This window comes from Athene noctua, chromosome Z (assembly GCF_965140245.1).
Source record: "Athene noctua chromosome Z, bAthNoc1.hap1.1, whole genome shotgun sequence".
Taxonomy (NCBI): domain Eukaryota; kingdom Metazoa; phylum Chordata; class Aves; order Strigiformes; family Strigidae; genus Athene; species Athene noctua.
In genome coordinates, this window is record NC_134077.1 from 84,907,351 (window position 1) to 84,923,790 (window position 16,440).

At 39.1% G+C, this 16,440-nt stretch overlaps 1 protein-coding gene across 2 annotated transcripts in view; it reads right to left on the minus strand.

Moving 5' to 3' along the window:
- Positions 1-286: 286 nt before the first annotated feature.
- Positions 287-16,440, minus strand: part of HAPLN1 (hyaluronan and proteoglycan link protein 1) — a 29,485-nt gene continuing 13,331 nt past the window's right edge. For both annotated transcript variants that reach the window (XM_074932398.1, XM_074932399.1), the window contains exons 3-4: positions 7,752-8,054; positions 287-576 (exon numbers count right to left, since the gene is read on the minus strand). In XM_074932398.1, coding sequence (XP_074788499.1) covers positions 287-576; positions 7,752-8,054 — 593 coding nt within the window. The remainder of the gene's footprint in view (positions 577-7,751; positions 8,055-16,440) is intronic.

Genomic DNA, 16,440 nt, shown 5'->3' on the forward strand with positions numbered 1-16,440 from the left:
TATTTTGTTGGGATGATGTAGCTTAAAGAATTTGGCTCTAAAACTTCCTTACCTAGAGCTTCCTTTAAATTATATTAATTTAAAATATCTATGGAATGATACTTTTACAAAAATATTAAAAAAAAAAAAGAACACAACAAATTAATGGGTGGGGTTTATGAAAATGACTCTTTACAGTGAGTAAAAAAGGGTTTATCACAGTTTTGGTAACTTGCATGAGTTCATATCGAAAAAAAATCTTTCACATGTTCTTAATGAATTTAAAACTTTTGTGCTCTAGGTATTTTCAGTTGTATGCTCTGAAACAGTAGACACCATACAGCTTGTGCTTTTTATCAGGGAAGCCTACAAAGCGAACCGCTGCTTCGTTAGGACTGCAGCGTTTCCTTGGCCTGGAGATTGGGTAGCGGACGCTGCCGTCAGCCAACCAGCCGGCGTCACAGCGGTCGTACCCTAGGAGCTTCCAGGCAGCAAATATCTGGCCAACTTTGGCGATCTGAGCTCCGTCCTTCAAGCATGCCTGAACGGCTTCATCGTAGGTCAGCTTGGTTGGGTGAATTAGGTAGTAAAAACGACCTAGTAAGAGAGAGAAGGAAAAAGGGTCATTAGAGACATGATTAAGATGATGTGATAACATAAAGGTGGCTTTTGAGGAGAAGGGGAGATGTTCCACTGCAGAATCATATCAAGCAGTGGTTGATTTGGGACTATGCAATTTGGACATTGCACTGTTAAAAATATCTTTATGTTTTGTATGGTGAGTTGATAAATAGCAGAAGCTAAAAACCAAACCAAACCAAAACAAAAAAAGCCCAGAGAAAACAGACTATCTGAACAAAACCAAAATAGTGTTATATTTATTTCTGCTAATTTAGCATGGGATGGCATCTCCACCCTCACTTGTATTCAGTTGTAACTGAACTGTTACAGTGCATTTCATCCTCAGAGTTAGAAAAACAGGAAGACAAAGATCGGGGAGTGGGATGGTGGAAGACACCTTGGGATTCAGAGAAGGGCTCTTGTTCTGCATCTAACTTTGTGGTGCCAGATGCATTTACCAACATGGTGAAGATGATAACCCAGTGAAACATCTGAGGAACCCTGCAGATTTCAGGCAGAGCAGAACTCATACAGCCGTAGCTTACTGTCAGAGAAGGGAAATCAGTTAAGCGTCCAAAGCAGTGCACTTCTACATTATGCTCTCAGCATCAGCTTAAAACCCTTATGAGTTCTGCTCTCAGAAGCACAGCACAGCAAGATCTGGCCTTTGATAGCATTTGGGTGAGGGTGGGTGGAGGTAACACGTGCAGTTTTACTCTCTGACAAGGCGGTGACCTTGTTTCTGATTAAGTACAAACACAATTTTTTTGTTTTGTTTTCGTTTTTTTTGTAAGAAAGCTGAGATACTGCACAGCTTCTCAGAATCAGGGTTTGAGTCTGTGGTAGATCAAAACCATGCCTGTCATTAAGTCTTCATTAGCAGTGTCAAAACCACGCGCAGCAGATCTGCAGCTCTGTTTCTCTTTAGTCATCAAAGGGTATATCCTCACCATAAGACAGCATTGAACTGATAATGCTGCTAAGAAAATGTGCCTCTGTCTCAAGGTAATGAAAACATATGCCAGCAAGTAAAGCTCTGAAAGGAAGTCCCCCCTACTAATCCATAAGGAGCAATAATACCAACATTAATTTCATTTATCAAGGTAATATAAATTCATTGTAAGCCTTTTATTCATTCCACTTTGGGTTATTTATCATCACTGATTGGACAATTAACCAAGTGTGAGGTAGAAATGGATTGCAGAGGAATAGTGTTTATCTGAAGGAATAGCAGTTCCCAAACAAATTCACAACTTTTCAATCTGACTGTCCTGTAAGAGGCAAGTTAGCTGAAAAACAAAGGAATTTATTCATGTGGGCAACTTGTAATTCCAGAGAACACTCTTTACTTCTTAAGTATGTACTCCAAAATATTATCCTAAAAACCAGGCAAACACACCAACAGAATTCTGCTCAATTTCAGATTAATTTCTTGGTGAAGAAAAAGTGGCGAGGAAGATGAAGAGTTATGTCATCTCCAGATTCCTGCAAAAAACACATAGCTTTTTTTTCGAAGAAGTGGAGTAATGTCAGGTCAGAATATAGTATAATTGAATCAACTTTGTGTAAAGGTTGGAAATTGTATATGATGTCAAGAACATTAAAAAAAAAAAAAAAAGGCTTTTACATTGCAGCTGTGGTGGAGAAGAAACTTAAAAATTTTATTGCTGTCAGAGACAGTATCTACAGTATTTCCACAGAAAACTGTTGAGAGTAGATAATTTACCCCTTTGTAAAATGCTTGCGTAACTCCATTTCAGCAAGTTGAGAGCATTTACAAGGTGTTGCTACAGGGAATGTTTATTAAGTGGAAACCTGTTCCTACTACGTTATTAAGAGGTTTCCCCAAAGCAAACAGGATTTCAGACTTAGGGGAACAGGGATTTGGATTGATAGTATGCGAACTTCACTTAGCTTATTAGTTGCTCTTCAAACCATATGTCAATGGAATGTAATTTCCTAGGGATTTGCAGTAAGGTCAAGCTTTTGACATATGACATCAATAATAAAAACTCCTATGCTCTACTCCTCACTTAAATAGGAGAACTTTAAGAGTAAACCCCACAGGGTGCAATGTGTATCCAGAATGCCTGATTAAATAAAATTCTGTTAATAAACAGTACAGATTTGCTGTTTTTCCCCTGCTAATAGGTTAGAAGAGTTCCTAACTGTTAAATCTTAGTACTTACTAATTGATGTGGAAGGACAGGGAGGCATTAACTGTCTCTCTCTCATTAATATCTGAAAGTTGGGTCACTCCTACAGAGGATGAGTGCTCTTGATTTGACTTCTCACATCCAAATTATGGGGCAGAGAGTTTATGCAAACCTAATCAAACCCCATCTATAATAGCTATTTTAAGCTTTTGCATTTAAGAGAATAGCTTAAAGAGGAAAACTTACGCACTTGAGCTAAATACCCTACACTCCTGTGGCTGTGGGTGTTTGAGGGATGCACCACCCTTGAAGATTTTTCCAAGCTCTAAATTGAGAGATTTATTAGTAAGCTTTTATATCACAGCTTGGTGTACTAGACAGTGAGACATCATCTTCAGAGGCACAGAAAGGCGGTACGACTCCACTCACTATTTTCTGCATAAAGAGTTAATGCAATGCCTTTAAAAGAGGGTTGGTTTTTCTTGGTGGAGCGCTCAGAGAGGATGTCTCCCCATGCAGTCAGCCACTGAGTATCTAAGCACTTGGGCTCAGCCCTAGGACTACTCCCGACAGCTTACTGGTTTGCTAGGACAGCTCAGCCACAGAAATCAGTTGTTTCACTGTGTAAAACTGCTCTAATTTGTGGTTCCTTATGGCCATAAAATGCATTCTCAGCTGCCAGCAGGATATATCTGTAGCTTGCACAACATGTAGATGCTACTGCTTGCCCAGCAGACTCAGTTCAGTATATCTCACAGCAACACTAAATGGTTGAACAAGGCCATTGTTCCTCAAAATTGAAGAACATGTTAAAAATTTGTGTGAAGGGAGATGCGTTCCATTCCTTTAATCATAAGGTCCTGCTAAGTAATTTGATACCCAGTGATCATCTCAGGTATGTGATTTTCAATTGCTACATTAAATATGTGGGAATAATTTTTTTAAATCCTCTTCTGTTCCCCCCATTATCAGGAGTGACTCTAATGACTCGGAAGAAACCACTGCTAGGAAAAAGTACATAATTTTATTTTGCGTGTGTTTGTTTCTCTTTTTGGAACAATGGCTACATGTTCCCAGCGATGAAATATTCTGAAATGGGCAAATGAGCAGTTGTCATGCATTATTCAGAGATGATTTACTAGCCTTTCTCCCATTTAAATGGTGATTAAATTATCACATGCCATACTGTAACAAACAGGTGGCTCATAGCTGCACTTTTAACATGATTCTTAAAATTTATTCTTTGTATCTTTAACTTTGTTAACATGAGATTTTTCCTTTATTCTTCTAGAGCTCATAATAAATCAGTTATGAACTGTGGTTCTGTGTGCAAAGTATGTAACAATGCATATTAACGAGCAGAAAGCATGATCCAAGCTCTATACCTATTTTTTCTCTTTGAAAATGCTTAATTATAGAGGAGCTGATAGATGTTTACATTTATCTCACTTAATGCTTTTCAGTGTAAAATATTCTCATGTTTTTTCCTTCAAGAAACTCACTGTTCTCCTTCAGAATCCCTTGGAAATTAAGCAAAAAATAACTACTCAGCTCTGCCATTGTATTTGCTTTGTCCTACGCCTTTTGGGCTCTGTTGGGAAGACTGCAGCAGAAGGATTAATCCGCATTTATTGTCCCAAATAGGTATGTAGAAGTCAAAATTGACCTTCCAGAGAGAAAGTATGGAAGTGGAGCATCCCCATTCCTTGGGTCAGGGTAGGGAGAGAAACTGGGGTGATCTGCAGCCCTTGCAAACCTTTGGATAATGGCAGGTTGTCCCACCACACAGGGCAGGAACCTTTAGCTTTTCGAAAGAGAACATAGGCTAAAGTGGCTCCTACTGTGAAGGAAAAGTGGAGAAGAAATTGGCTATGAGGGAGCAGAGCTGAGCCCTCAGATACCATGAATTCCAACATGGAACTTCCAAATTTAAGTTAGATACTTTCCACTTGTGTATATTCATTTTCGATAGCCATTACCAACACAAGGAATGCAACAGCAGGTTGGGAAACATGTTGCCATCCAATAATTATCTCTATACAGGAAGAAAAATTATGCTATTTCACAATATTTTTTGTGGATTTAATGGATAACATTATGCTAATGTCACTTTTTGCACTGTTTTATGAAACATCACTATATATTCTTATAAACTGGTAAATTGCTGGTAGTACTACATACAAAAAATTTTCAGGTTTTTGGCTTTGCCTGCATAGATGCAAAGCAGGAACATTTCTATGAACCAATAGAAAAATTTGAGTATGAAGCAGTTATACAGGCAGAACAAAATGTTCAAGAATTGCACTTACAGTAGTCTAAGAAAAGACACTGTAGAGGGTAATTTCATCAAGTACTAAGATTATTTCATACTGCATTGCAGTCAAGCTTTGCTAAAACCATTTCCCTGTGCAGGTAACAGTAATGCATGTAGAATTCTTTGCTAATGGTACAAACCCCACTTTTTTTACCAGTATTTTTGGGTGTATTCAACTCAGCACAGGGGGGATCAAACAGTTCCAGAATGAAAACACTGAACCTGGATTTGAACTCACGGCATTGATGACTACATTTTAATTTTTCACCTTAATGACTGAATATAAATTTGCTGGTTTGTACCTTCTTCTTCAGCTAAAAACCAAGCTTTGCATGTATTTTAGACTAAGACTTTTTGCTTTGTCTGCTGAACTTTTCAAAGTTGAGCCTTTTGTTTTTTGGTTGTTTGGTTTTTCTTTTTTTTTTTTTTTTTTTTAATTATTCCTGAGATTATAACGTATTTGGGAGATTTCTTTCCCTAAAAAGAACCCAGTTAGCAGAAATCTAAACCTCACTCACCCTCTTTCTTCATAGCAGCTCCCACAACTGGCACTCTTAGAGATTTTTTTTTGATTTTTTTTTTTAGCTCGCTTTATACTCCCCTTGGCATTTTTCCGGCTCCCTCACATAAAGCTGAAGGCTTCTCTGTTTTATACTGTTGGGAGACTCCAGCAGTCACTGCCACTGATGGAAATGCATGGTGTCCTAACCACTTCTCATTTTTCTTGGCTGTTTCTGAGCTGAGAGAATCAACATTGGGTGTTGCAGAAATAGTTCTTTGCCCGTAGCCACTATCTTTGGCAATTTCGACCTGGTGGCAAAATGGATTATTATAAGTTTTTCCCTTTACAGTGAGAAAGCTAACATATGCTTTTAAGCATACATAAGCTTTCTGAAGTGTTCAGCTGAAAACAGGAGGTTGTCATTTTGGGAGAGTGACTGGGTTTATTGTGGATGTTAAGGTGAGCTTGGGACATGAATAGTGGAGAATACAGCAGGGACGTGTGAGGATAATGTAACCTGGTGAGTTGCTGCTTAAGGAAATGGATGCTGGGAGAAGTAAAAGCCCAGATTTTTCTGCTGACACCTTAAGAGATTTACATGGCACTGAATTGCAGGGAACTAGAGAAGATGGTGCTCAGCTTTATATATCATCCTATTGCTGTGTAGTATTCTGTCTTGCAGGTTGGTTTAACCGACTCACCAAGGATGAGATTCATTTTACTGTCTTGTCTTTGATTTCTCTACTACCTGGATAACTTATCCTCACCTCACCTCATTCCTCTTTCTCCATCTTTCTTTTTCTTGCCCTATCAATACAGAGAAAATATTTATCTGTCAGTACATTTCCGCCCCCCCCCCCCCCCCCCCCCGAAATTATTTTTCTCTTTTCTAAGAGATACTATCCAGCTGCTGGTGTGGAAAGGGCTGGTGATTAGTGAACAGTGGTTGCAAACATTTACCCTGCAAGCATTATAAATAGTGCAGCTTTCACATTTTAATTCTTTTTCCTTGTTTATTTTATTCGTTGGTGCTATTTCTATAGTAAAGGGTTAAATCTGCATATGAGATGAGCTCATATAGGATTTATTCTTGGATAAATGAAGCAAGAAAAAAATGAGCCAGCATTACATGGAATGATGCAGCATTGTAAAAATCGGCTAAACTTTTGTTTCAGACTGCATCCAGCCTAATTTAACATTGTTGGTTTTGAGGATTTGGGATTTTATTCAGAGGGTGGGGCAGACAGTGCTAGAACATACTTTCTGAGAGGAAGGCTTATGCTTGTTATTTGGTGTGCTGTAAGACAAAAATGCTTCACTGTGGATAAGTAACCCGTACATAAACAAAGGCGGCCATGCTCCTTGGTCTGGTTGGGCTGCAAGCCAAACATGTGCAAAGTTGCACAGGCATTATCTACAGGTATGTTGCTGTAGAGGATTGTAGACTGCTTTTGCACATGTTTACTTGCAGTGTTCCTCTCATTCACAGCAATGCTTTCTAAATCCCTTTCAGCTACTAGATTAAACCTGACATGATAGCAAGCTGGGATCATTTCATACCTAAATTAACATCTACAAGTAGCAAAAAAGCTAATAAGGTTTAGAGCAGACCAAGCTCGGAGCAAAAGTTAACAGGGTTTTTTGGCAGTGTAGAAACATTAGAAATCTAAATTATAAGGCATAAAAACCAGAAATAGCTTTGTGATAAGGATGTATTAGTCATATTAGAACTCGTACATGAGCAGAAGCTGCTTGAAACAGCAGCATAGATGAAGTGGTGATCAGAGTTTTGTTCTGGTGATACATTTAAGTTGTAAAACAACATAATTATAACTGATTCAACAGGTAAGCTCAATTAATGAATCACAGGTTTCTTCATCGCTTTAACTGAAATAAACTGGGCAGATATTAACATTAAAAGAGTACATATAAATTTTAACGGGGTGAAAGCAGACATTAGAAACTTCTGCCAATACAAGTTCTGAGTTGTAAAAACGATCTACGTGAACATATGGCAAAGACAACTTTACTCTGTGCATGTGTCCTTGTAAACTCAACAATAACATTTTCCAAGCGTAACATAAGCTTTGACAAATCAAATATCCCTTGCTGCCATTGGAGTTTCTTTCCTAAGCACAGAAACAGTCATTTACAAGGTAGGGGTGAAGAAGACTCTTACCATTGAAGTTTGAAGTAAAACAGAAAACATCGTATCGGCTTTTATCTTTATCCCAGAACCCGTAATTCCTGACCCCAGGCACTGTGTTCTTCCCTCCGCAGGGCTCCCTGGGCTTGGTGATGGGGTACTGCACAGAGCCGTCGCTGAGCCAGCCGGCGTTACACCAGTCCAGCCCTGACCTCCAGGCATCGTAGAGCTGGTCAAAGGAGGCGATAACAGAGTCTTGGTCCAGACACGCTCGCTGAGCCTCGTGGAAGTTTAAGTTGTAACGACCCAGCCGAGGAGAATAAGGGAATACGACACCTGAAGAGGTGGAAAGAGGGTGAGTTACTGGACACCGAAAGAGGAGAAGAAAGGGAAACTGCATTTACAGTCACCAGAAGGACAAATAAAGGTTAATTCCATCAGGTGTGTCAGACTGTTAAGTTGTTTTTTTTTTCTGGGGGGAAACACACTGTCAGCACATCAGCCATTAGGTTTGAGAAGAGGATAGGGCTGCTGCCTTACCTAGCTGGCTCCTCTCCCCGTAACCTCATCCCTTTTCCAATGGGAACCGTGCCAGGTCTGCACGTTGCTTCCATATGCAGCTTCGCTGTCCCCAATGTGATCTCACCCCTGTGCACTCTAAGAGTGCTTAAAGACAAGCAGAGGTGGCTGAATTTTTGCAACTACACGTTTTTAATCAGAAAATTCCAGTTTACCATCTGTAAGATCAATTTCTCATTTTAAAAATCTAAATTAAAACCCAGCCTAGTTCTATTTTTTCGTGGGATGGGATTTAGGGATTTTCTGGCAGTCATTTAGAAAGAAGAAATCGTAGCACAGATGCATATGAACTATTTCTTTTTACACATAGACATTAAAATTAAATGTTTTGATTGACATAAAAGAGAGCTATGTTCTTTGCATGGACCCTTCCCAAGATTTCCTGAGAGGTTCAAGACATTTTTTTTTATTATTTATTTATTTTTTTTTAATTTCACATTAACCTAGGAATGGGAGGGTATTTCACGCCCAGTTTAGAGGTTCAAGCACGTTTGGTGTTTTTTTTTTCGTTGTTGTTGGTTTTTTTTGTTTGTTTGTTTTTGTTTTTGTTTGTTTGTTTTTTATTTCACATTATCCTAGGAACAGGAAGGTATTTCAAGCCTAGCTTAATAACATTTGAAGGCTAGACTGGTGGGAAGCATAAATTTAGCATCCTGAGGTCTAGAAGTAGGAAATCTATAGGGAAATAAAATCAGTGAAGTCATGTATGGTTTTGGGGAGACTTTTCTGCTACTTAGCAGCTGGTTTTTGGCAGTTTGTCACCACTCAGGCAGGGAGATCTCCTCGCAGAGGGCATCAGGGAGCACGCCTGCTTGAGCAGAAGACAGGTTTCCCCAGTTGCAGATGGTGAGCCATGTAGCGCACAGCATGCAGCAACGCAAGACAGCCCTAGTAGGAAGCCATGTGAGACACCACCTTCCCTTGCTGCCCCTATGGCTGCCAGAAGCACTGATGGCTTAACAAAAGGACGCTTGCCGGAGAAGCACTGTGCAAGGAGCATGGACCTGCCAAATGTTTCCTTCCACACCTGAGGACCAGCCACAGGCCAGCCCAAAGCCCTGCCTCTTGATCGTCGTGGTGAGCCAGGTAGGGCAGAGACACCTTCTCATAACAGAGGACATCCAAGTGGAGGTGGGAAACATGGGGACAAGTCCAGAATTGTTTCAGCAGCAACATTTAATCAAAGTCATTGCCCTTATCTGACAGATTTTTCACCAGTATATTTTCTGCTTGTTTTCTGAAAAGGATCTGTAGTTAAAGATTACTTCTTGGAGCATGAAAGATATTTCACAAAACGCTGAAGAACCATTTCCCCATGTGGCTTTGATAAAAGAGAAGAGAGAGACTTGAAACAAAAGTTTGGACCAGACCACCCTAATCTTTGGCAAGGTTTAGAGACTTAACCCAGATCTAAATTTTATAGTTGGCTTAAGCCCAGTCAAATAAACTGAAATAAGACTGCATCACAGAAGATCCAGCTCAGAATGTTTGTTCTCAAAGATCTCTGTAGAATGAGTGCTGTAGGATGCAGAGGGACTGAAGACAAGATAACACATGAGATGAGCCAAAAACTTTACAGTGGTATAAACATCCATCTTTCCTTTTACTTTCTCCCTGCTGATTAGTTTTCTGTCCCGTAACAAGTTCCTTGTCTCCAGGGCAATGTAGCATAGGATAGAGAAATTACTGTATGGTCATGCAAGGCTGTCACCATGGAGTGAAGCCATTCCTCTTTCCAAACATTCAAACCCACTTCAGTTTCTATTCCATGAGTATCTTAATGTCTTCTTTTTTTCCCTTTTGTCCCTCACCCATCCATCGTCCAAGAAGTGTTATTTTTGTTAAACAAAATCTTTGTTATTACTAAACCTTGTGACTTGGTCCAAGAAAATAAAACACGCAAATGTAAACTTGGCAGGGTAATAATAAACAATGTTCTGCTCTCCTTCAGCAATTAATTAGAGGGTCTGTTGAGGTTCTTTCCTTTTGAAAATCCTTTGTAAAAGGGCTTTTCAGTTATTAGCAGTTCTGAATGATAAAGCATGAATGTAATGTAACACAACATGTGCTGTTAACTTTAAATTAATAAAAAAGTAGCTGTAGATGTTTTCTGTTTTTCTGGCTATCTGTTTTTCCTTCCTCCTCCTCACCTCTCTTTTAAAAAATTATTCATTCCCCCTCAGTACTGATGGATATATAGAAATGTCATTGACTATAATAAAAAAATATAGCAAATGTCAGAGGAGTCCAAGCTTTATTACTTTATTAGAAATCCAATACTTATTATTTTTCCAGAACTACACTTCCCCAGACAAGCGACTCCTTGTCCAGTACATGTCTGATTTGCATATACATGTCAAAAAACCTCCTAAAATCATCAGAGGTGTGTATTTTTTAATCAAGATCTAAACTTACACACTTCTAAAAACTGAGCAACAATTAATTTGAAACTGTTCAGCCAGATTTCATTTCTTAAGATTTCCAAAATCACTTCTTAAAAGAAGTTAAAGATTTATGCAAATTTGTTACAAAACTATTTGAGTTTGACACTTTGGAACATAATGTTTTAATAACATAAATATGCACAAAAGTGTAATATTAGCTTTGGTCTATATTTGGGTAGACTGCATAGAAGCTGGTTTTTGTTTGAGTTCATCTGCAGTACAAGTCTGCAACTGATTAGCATTAACTTCACCCTGCAGATGGGGGTGGCCATTCGTGATTTTGTAGAGCAAAATTGACTGGGTATGTGTTTGGTGTAGTTTGCATTGTTTCTGATTTTTTTTTCCCTCTTCATCTGCCTATCACACCTAGCTGAAATTTACAATTAGATCTTACTACTCATCTTCCTTTTGTTACTATTTAGCAGGCTGAACTTTAGTTAATTGCAAAACATCTTCTTCAGTCTTGGATCTTACAACCCATTGAAATTTAATCCATCCCATCTGTTCTTGAATGGACAAAAGCTGTCCTGAGGCTTGCTTGTCACTGTTCCCAAACTACAGACTGAATGTAAACTCCTCACTCTAACTCTGAGTTTTACCACTAGACAAAACACCCACTTCCAAACGTTAACAAATTCAACTTAAAAAATGGAGGAAAATAAAACTTCCAGCCTCAGATGGTTAAAATCAGGTTAGTTTGTGGGAAGACTGAGCTGAGGAGCCTTAACCTGACCATAGTTATTCAGCTCCCTACCTTAAGGAAGCAGCTGAGCCATTTGTGGAGCCTGAATGGGGAATATTGATTTACAATACAGACCTCACAGAATGGCTGTTTTCCCAAACACTTGGTTCTCTGGAATAGGTCCTACCCCCGGGGAAGGACCTCCTTTCCTCCAAGCAGGAGAGGAATAACCTGACACACATCAATTCGGTGGAGAATAAATCTGTTAGTGAAAGAGGAGGGCCAGGTGAGGCTTGCTTTATGCACCTGTGACAACGCAATTGCAGTCCAGAAAATGACTGCTGTAATGGAAATTGGGATTTCTACCAAATCAGAACGTAAGAAACGGATGGGTAACATATCCTCCCCATACGCACACCTGAATTTCCATGAATGCCTTACATTCAATTCCACTAATGTACTACTACTCTTCAGTTACTGTGGTTTTCTAGGGAATGTGAAAGACATGATATTTGTGTGTCCTCTGTAAGTTATTTGTATTTCAGAGCTTTATAGACAGGTCATCCCCAAAATTCAGTGCAAGTGCTTTGCAATTACTTAGTCACTACAGACACATTGTCAGTGCAAGTAGCTATAAGAGTTGCCCAAGACAAAAAGGTGAGGAAATAAACTTAGAAAGCTCAACTCCTGTAATAATTTATGGGTGTATATTAAGCCACTACCATACACAATTAGCAGTTTTAAGAGTATTTACACATAGAACAAAATAACACAAATTTCTGTTGACCCATATGGAAAAAAAAAAAAAAAAGGTCTTTTTACAGCCAGAGTAAAGAAATGGGCTTCCCTGAGCTCTAGCCCAAACAGAAAAGTAAGTTTTCTTGTAGCCAGTGTAAACACAGGGTAACAGTAGGGTTTGCTATATACTATACTGTAGGGTACAGTTTTATGCTGGCAGGTTCATACACTTGAAAGAGAAATTTTCCGTGCTGGATTTCTAAAATTCTGTGAAAAGTGGTAAGTCCCTCATTTTCCTTGAGACTCTATCTCCATATTTATGCCTGTCAGGACTGACAGATATCTAACTATTCTGCACAGACTCCATGGGTGGGCCACTAACTGTCAGCAGGTATCACTCTCTCTAAAAATAGAACTGAAGTTTGAGGTGGTGTCCCTGCAGCCCACAGCATCCCATAGCAAAGCTGACAGTGGGGTTGTTTATTTCTGACCAATACAGGCACATGAACTAGACTCACCTGGCCTGGAGGCAGATTATTCTCTTATTTTTCTACAGCCTTTACAAAAATTTGCAGACTGTTGTCTTTCCTTGATCTCCTTAGGTTAATTAGTCCTATTTTTTTTAGCATTTTACTTTTGGGTCATCATTTCCAGATAATATTTTGCTGCTGTATTTTAAACTTTTTGCTTCACCTGCATCTTTCAAATATCATTTCTCAGAGCACTTACAAACACAGCTGTGTCTGCAAAGCCCTGTTACCCTGTCACAGAAGGAATTACACTAGTCTGTCATGACTTATTCTTGACAAACTCCTGTTGCCTTTTACAAGACTTCTTGTCATATTCTACGGACTCACAAAGTGTGTCCTATATAATCAGTTTTATAATAGAGCGTATAACAGATTGTCACACAAAGGATAACTAACATAGCTTTTGGTGCATAAATTTAACAGCAACACACAGAAGAAACAAATATGACATAAATATTAGCTAAATCTGATTTCTCCTGCTGTTGAGAGCACAGAGTTGGTTTCACTGGTTTCACCTATGAATTCCCCATTATGAACACCCAGCTTGAGAGTAAATGACCAGATTAGAAAATGACTGCTGTGACAATTTGGACTAATGTGTTTATATGAAGCCTATGGATTTGTTTGATCTATTCTGAACTATAGTCTCTTTTTGAAGGAGATGCCTGTTCTTTTTCTAACTCTGTCTTGGACATAAAGTCTAAGATACCTCTAAGCAAGATCATAAAACCTAATGTTTTTTGGTTTGTGTGGAGCTACCCAAAGAGTTAGCTTCTATCTGGAGGCAGCTTTCCACAGAGATTTTTAATGGCTTTATCTAGATCTGCATATTCCTGGTACTGTTGAAAGTACAAAGTAAGTATTTTATAGCCTATATTGTGAAACTAATGTGTTCAGTTATCACCTCTCCCTGAAGAGAGAAACTATAAAAAAAATTCTAATAGAGTGAAAATCTGCCTTTGGCAGTTTAGTGTTGCTCTACTTTCTTTGTCAGCTGGCCCATGAATCTCATGAAGGAATAGTACACAAAATCTGTGTCTGAACAGTATAACTGAGGGCCAGTGATGGAGCCTTTGCATGCATGAGAAGCTGAAGCACACAAACCTAATGTCGTGAGATTCATTACTGTGCCTAGTATTGCTAAGAAAGGAAAATAGTAAAGCACTAGCATAAAGAAAATTTAGTGTAGAACAGTAAAACACCAGCATAAAGAAAATTAAGTGTAAGCTGAGACTCCTTTCTTTGCTTATGACTCAGGCAACAATATTTACCTGACATAGGAGACCTTTTAATTTGTTAAGATTTTGATTCTCAGAACATTTGAAAAAGAGTGTAAAACTCATGATCCATATTTTATGTGCAGCAGAAGAGTAAGGCCAGTTCAGTGAGAAAATGGCTTTGATGACAAGGCCAACATAAAGTATCCTGTTCTCTGCAGTACTTGACGTTTCTTGCAGCCACCATGCCCAGCCCAACCCTCCTGTCCTTAGACCAGTTCTTGTACTTAAGGCTACAAACAGGATGATAATCATGACATACCTGAACAGTTCCTACAGCTGGTGGTTGTGAAATACTGCAGTGAATCCTAGTCCTGAGCTTTAGCTGCTAGACAGCAGTGTCTCGCTAGCATAGGGGGGGAAATGGCTCTGCACTATATAATAGTGAAGAAAACATACCCAAACCATGTCAGGTATGTAACAAACACAGAGTAAATCCAATTCCACTGCTTTTTCAAAGCTAAAAGTACCCAGTTATTATGAACAGTTTATTTCATAACAACCCCAGGAGGCCTTTAAGACTAATAATAATAAAACACTACCACATTCGGTGAAGAAAAAAGGTCCATTGAGGTAGAGGTCAACTATTTTAATATTGATACATGATTTCTCCTAGCTAAAGCTATACTGTTTGTACAGTGAGCCCACTAGCTGTTTTGCACTGCTAGTGGGCATTCCTGGATATAAATGGTTTTGTCTTGCTGCCAGTTAACATCCTTAGGGCTACCATCTCAGGACAACAGGGTATTGATGCAAATCCTTCCCACTGTGAGATTAACCTTATTATTTATAACAGATAGAATGTTGGAATGGGTCGATATATTTTCATTTTGTCCAAGGATTGATTTTTTTTTTTTTTTCCTTGATCTGTTCTGCATTGCTCAAATACATGAAACAGGGATTAAAGCCAGCACTATGTAAAGCTGCAGATTAGGTTTAAAAATAAGCACAGGGGCATGCAAACAGAGTAATACATTCCATCAGCTATGTATGTCCATGTAAATAGAAGTGCATTTCTATCATTATCATTTTAGAAGGAAACTTTAGTGTAACTTGGAGGACTCAGCAGGACTGACACTGACACACTCACCAGTCTTCTATCACTTGAAAGGTTACATTTTACCATGAGGTTTCACAAATGAAATTTTCGTGCCAGTTTAGGAAACACCACTCTATAACATCAGAAATTAACTGTCCCACACGTGATGCACGTCTGACAAAAATTACTAAAAAGACACTGTTCGCTATGTTAGCCAGACACTCGTTCAAATATACAAACTTCCTTTTGAGCAGAGATTGGAACATACTTGGTTGAAGAAATATGATTCCTCTTATCCTTATGAATTTCCTTATTTTGGAGGTGGGGGAAAACAGGAAGGAGTTGTGCTGTTGTACAGGATGGGCTGGAGCTGGCATACTTCGGAGGGAGACACTGTTTAGAGTAAGAGCAGTAAGCTAGAGGGGATGGCACTTGTCAGGAGGTGGGACCCAGACCTTGTATCCAGTGCACTGTTACTATACCACGAAACAGTCACAGTGAAAAAGGCAGAAAATTTCATTTTTTCAGTTGTGTTACTGGTATGCATTAAAGAAATGATTTTGCATTGCTTTCTTACTCTAGTATCAATCAAATACAGTTTTTCTAATGTGGATCTCTGCATATGCACAAGTATTTGTACCAAGCTTCAGGCAAAATTTTCCAATCTGACACTACAACCATCAGCAACTCCCATTACCCAAGCACTCCTGGCACAGAGGAAGCATTTGTGCTGGAACCTCCTTGCTTTTAATAGCAGAAAGCTAATTAACTTTTGCTTCAGAGGCACAATGTTAAGTGGCACCAGACAAGTATCTGGTCCAGATGTGTGGTGTGACGAACACTTTAAGGATTTTACCCTGGGTTTGACCCTTTTACATTGGCAAAAATACCATGAAGCTGTAAGACATGGAAATCCCAGTATCTGATGGGCAACAAGATGTGTAGATATTTATCTGGAATACCTTGAAGCCTGATAGAGGTATGTACTTAGGATGTAGGGAGACTGTCAGAAGAACATTTCTGAATTATTGAGCATCCTCACAACCTAGGGGTGGGCTCCAGGGCTGTCTGCACAACAGCACAAGAGGTGAAGAGACGTGCTCGGGTCAAACACAGTTAAAGACATGCCTTGCCTTTAGTAAAGCTAAGCATGCCAAGCAGAAACTGCTCTGCCTTCAGTGGTTTATCTCAATGACAGCGGCTGCAATGAGCAACAACTGCAGTGCCTGCCTGAGCGAAGAGGAGGCTGAACGCAGGAGAGCCTTTGGCTAGCAGAGATGAATAAAATAAAATGCTTTTTCCTCCTACTCATTTCTGTCTTCACTCATAACTGTTTTAGACAGGGCGTGTATATGTCCAGTTTTCTTTATCTCTTAAGTTTGAAAAGAAAAGCATGCATTCTTATTAAAGATGGATTATGTGAGGTGAAAACC